The sequence below is a fragment of the Saccostrea cucullata genome, unplaced genomic scaffold, assembly GCF_032062105.1.
Source record: "Saccostrea cucullata isolate Sc308-1 unplaced genomic scaffold, CSIRO_AGI_Scuc_v1 ctg5653, whole genome shotgun sequence".
Classification (NCBI taxonomy): domain Eukaryota; kingdom Metazoa; phylum Mollusca; class Bivalvia; order Ostreida; family Ostreidae; genus Saccostrea; species Saccostrea cuccullata.
Window position 1 is genome coordinate 10560 of NW_026937336.1, and position 3006 is coordinate 13565.

Below are 3006 nucleotides of genomic sequence, written 5' to 3' on the forward strand. Positions count from 1 at the left end.
ACTGCGACACGGGGCCTCAGTTTATACAGTCTCATCCAAAGGACTGGTCTCCACGTCCCACAGTGGGATTCGAACCCGTGACGTAAGGATTGACTCCTTACTTCAGGACTCTAGAGCAGACACTCTAACCACTGCGCCACACGGGTAACTATTTCAGAAAATTAGATATTATTTTGAGAGATACCTGACAGCAACAGATTAGTTCCCCTCCCCACTTCCAAATCTAAATTAGTTTGTATGAAAGGTTACTGCGACACAATATAACTGAGGATCACAGGACAGTTAGATAAACAATTGAAAGTAGAAAATTGTTTTGTAAAATGACATAATGAATGTTTAACTTTATATGAATAATACCAATTTATTGTATATTCTTTTTTTAAGTGTTTCATTGTAAAGGGAAAATTCCACTTCCGCTATCTTTTTCTGAATAGATGATATGATATGCCTACTGTTGAAACACAGGATCAATACAATTAATATATTCCTGTATCGTTACAATTTGTTTATCTATTAATAGAACTTGAAATTTATGATTTTGCCTTTATGTTTGTCAATTCTTATATTATACTGTTAATATTTTTTGCAGGACAGAAGTTATAAAACAACAAAAACTGGCTGCTACTGCTACAGACGAAGTGGAAACCCTCACCATTCAGACTGAACCAAACATGACATCTTCTTCCATGCAGACGAGCATCACAGAGAGCAGGACTGTGGGCACACAGTGGACAGATCCCACATTGTGTGAACATGAATACGCAAGACCATTCCTTGCAGGATCTAGGAGTTCAGGTACACAAACAACAGTCATCAAGATGGAGGAAAAAGGTGTAAACTGCAGCACTCTACACGTACGTCTCAGTGCTGCTGACATAACAACTAACTCCTTAGCCTTGCTCTACACAGGACTGCCTTTGAAGACTTTTAGAACTCTTTTGCGTGTTATGGAAAGTTTGAACAATCCACTGACATTTACTATGCCTGTGTCAGATCAAGTCTTACTAGTTCTTATTAAATTAAGGCTTAATTTACTGTTTGCAGATATTGCCAACAGATTTGGTATATCAGAGTCTCATGCGTGCAACATTTTTAATCAAAGACTCTCTTTTATGGCTTCAAAACTAAAAAACTTAATAGTTTGGCTTCCACGTGAAACAATTAGGGCAACCATGCCAAAGTCATTTCGTGAGAACTTTCCCAAAACTACAGTCATCATTGATTGTGCAGAAACTTTTATTCAACGAGCAAAAAACTTGAAGACCAGAGGAGAAACATATAGTCACTACAAGTCAAACAACACAGGGAAGTATTTGGTTGGTATTGCACCACATGGTCAGATTATGTTCATATCTAAGGGCTTTGGAGGAAGGTCTAGTGATAAAGCAATAGTGGAAGAATCTGGGATTTTAAATTACCTTCTTCCTGGGGATGAAATCATGGCTGATCGGGGATTTACCATTGATGACCTACTCTTTCCTCTAAAAGTAAAACTTAACATTCCAGCTTTTACAAAAGGTAAAGACCAACTTTCAGAAGAGGATGTTACAGAGACCAGAAGAATTGCCATGGTACGGATTCACGTGGAACGGGCTATTAGACGATTAAAGGTGTTCCGCATATTGAGTCAGATTGTTCCAGTTACCTCGGTGAAGAAACTTAGTAAATACTTGATTGTTTGTGCTGCATTGGTTAACTTAAGATCTGATCTTATCAAAGATGATGATGAGTAAATTGTGTAATCAGTTTATACATGTCAATTATTATCTTTGCATCAGCAGGTTACAACTTTATAATAACATAATGTTTTCATGTTATTAAAATATTTGTGTTAAAAAAGATACTGTGCTTGGCATAACATTATGGAGGTTTACATGAGAGTAAGTCCAAAAAGTTTTATGTCTGACAAGAAATCTAAAGTCAATTAATTTTCAATCAATAGTTTGCCAAGATTTGAATATGTTAATTCAATTTTGATCGTAGTCCATTTTTTTTACACGGAAAAGTAACAAATTTCTTTTGTTCATTTAAAAAAAATACATTTGGAACTCCATTAATGTAAACCCGTACGAAACAGTCCGGGCGGCTTAGACACGGCTCAGGCACGGATTCCGTTTCCTGAAACCCGTGCTTTAGCATTCCGTGCTCCTATGTAAAGCATGTATGGAAAGCCGTGCCTAAAAGTGGTCGAGGCACGGACACGACACGGGATATTGGCCGAATTATTTAAATGAGAGCACACGGTTTTACAAAACCCGTGTCAGAAAGCCGTGCTTGTTTCCATATATGGACTCACGGATTCTGTAAACCCGTGTCTGAAACCCGTGTCCTTTTCCATATATGGAGACACGGTTTTTTTTAAACCCGTGCCAAAAAAGCCGTGCCATATACCATATAAGGAGTCACGGGATCTGTGCATTTGTCTAGATCTAGGTCATGGCCTTCAGAGAATCTCCTGATGTAACTGTGAATGCCAAAATGGTGACTGAAACCAAACTTACTTCACATTGCTTTACATTTATGCTCTAAGTTTTAGAATTTCAAAAGTTAAAAATCTTATATGAATATGTACATTTACTTTCTGTTAAAGATTAATTTTAATTAATATTTTAATGATAAATTGAGTGTACAATATTCAATTGTAATTTAAGTCTAGTAGGTAAGTTTGCACAATCTGAGAAAGAATTTAGTTTAAATAAAATTTTCATTCTATATAGCACAGTGATGTCACATTAAAAATATACTATAAAGGATTAGTGAAAGTCCAATTAAAGTCATTCAAATAAGCCTAAACTATTTCGTCATGTTCATTGTCAACATTGCAATACAGGAAGAAAATTAAAAAATTCACTTCACTTATTTATTCTAGATAACACTTACTGCATTTAGTTCAAAAGTGAAGAAATTATCCCAGACTGACATAAATACAATTCCAACTGACATCTATTAGTTAAATATCCTTTAAATAGAGCAAAAAGACACACTGACTTAGCTGACATGACCATG

The 3006-nt window shown here is 35.8% G+C and overlaps 1 protein-coding gene across 1 annotated transcript; it reads left to right on the plus strand.

Annotated features, from left to right (window-relative positions):
* Positions 1-586: 586 nt before the first annotated feature.
* On the plus strand, positions 587-1748 carry LOC134247935 (uncharacterized). Its single transcript, XM_062730330.1, has one exon. The coding sequence runs from the start codon at positions 672-674 to the stop codon at positions 1731-1733; it is 1062 nt and encodes a 353-aa protein (XP_062586314.1). The 5' UTR covers positions 587-671; the 3' UTR covers positions 1734-1748.
* Positions 1749-3006: the final 1258 nt, after the last annotated feature.

What these genes read in the sequence shown, in the direction of transcription:
- LOC134247935 (XM_062730330.1), top strand. Translation starts at nt 672, where the DNA reads ATGACATCTTCTTCCATGCAGACGAGCATCACAGAGAGCAGGACTGTG.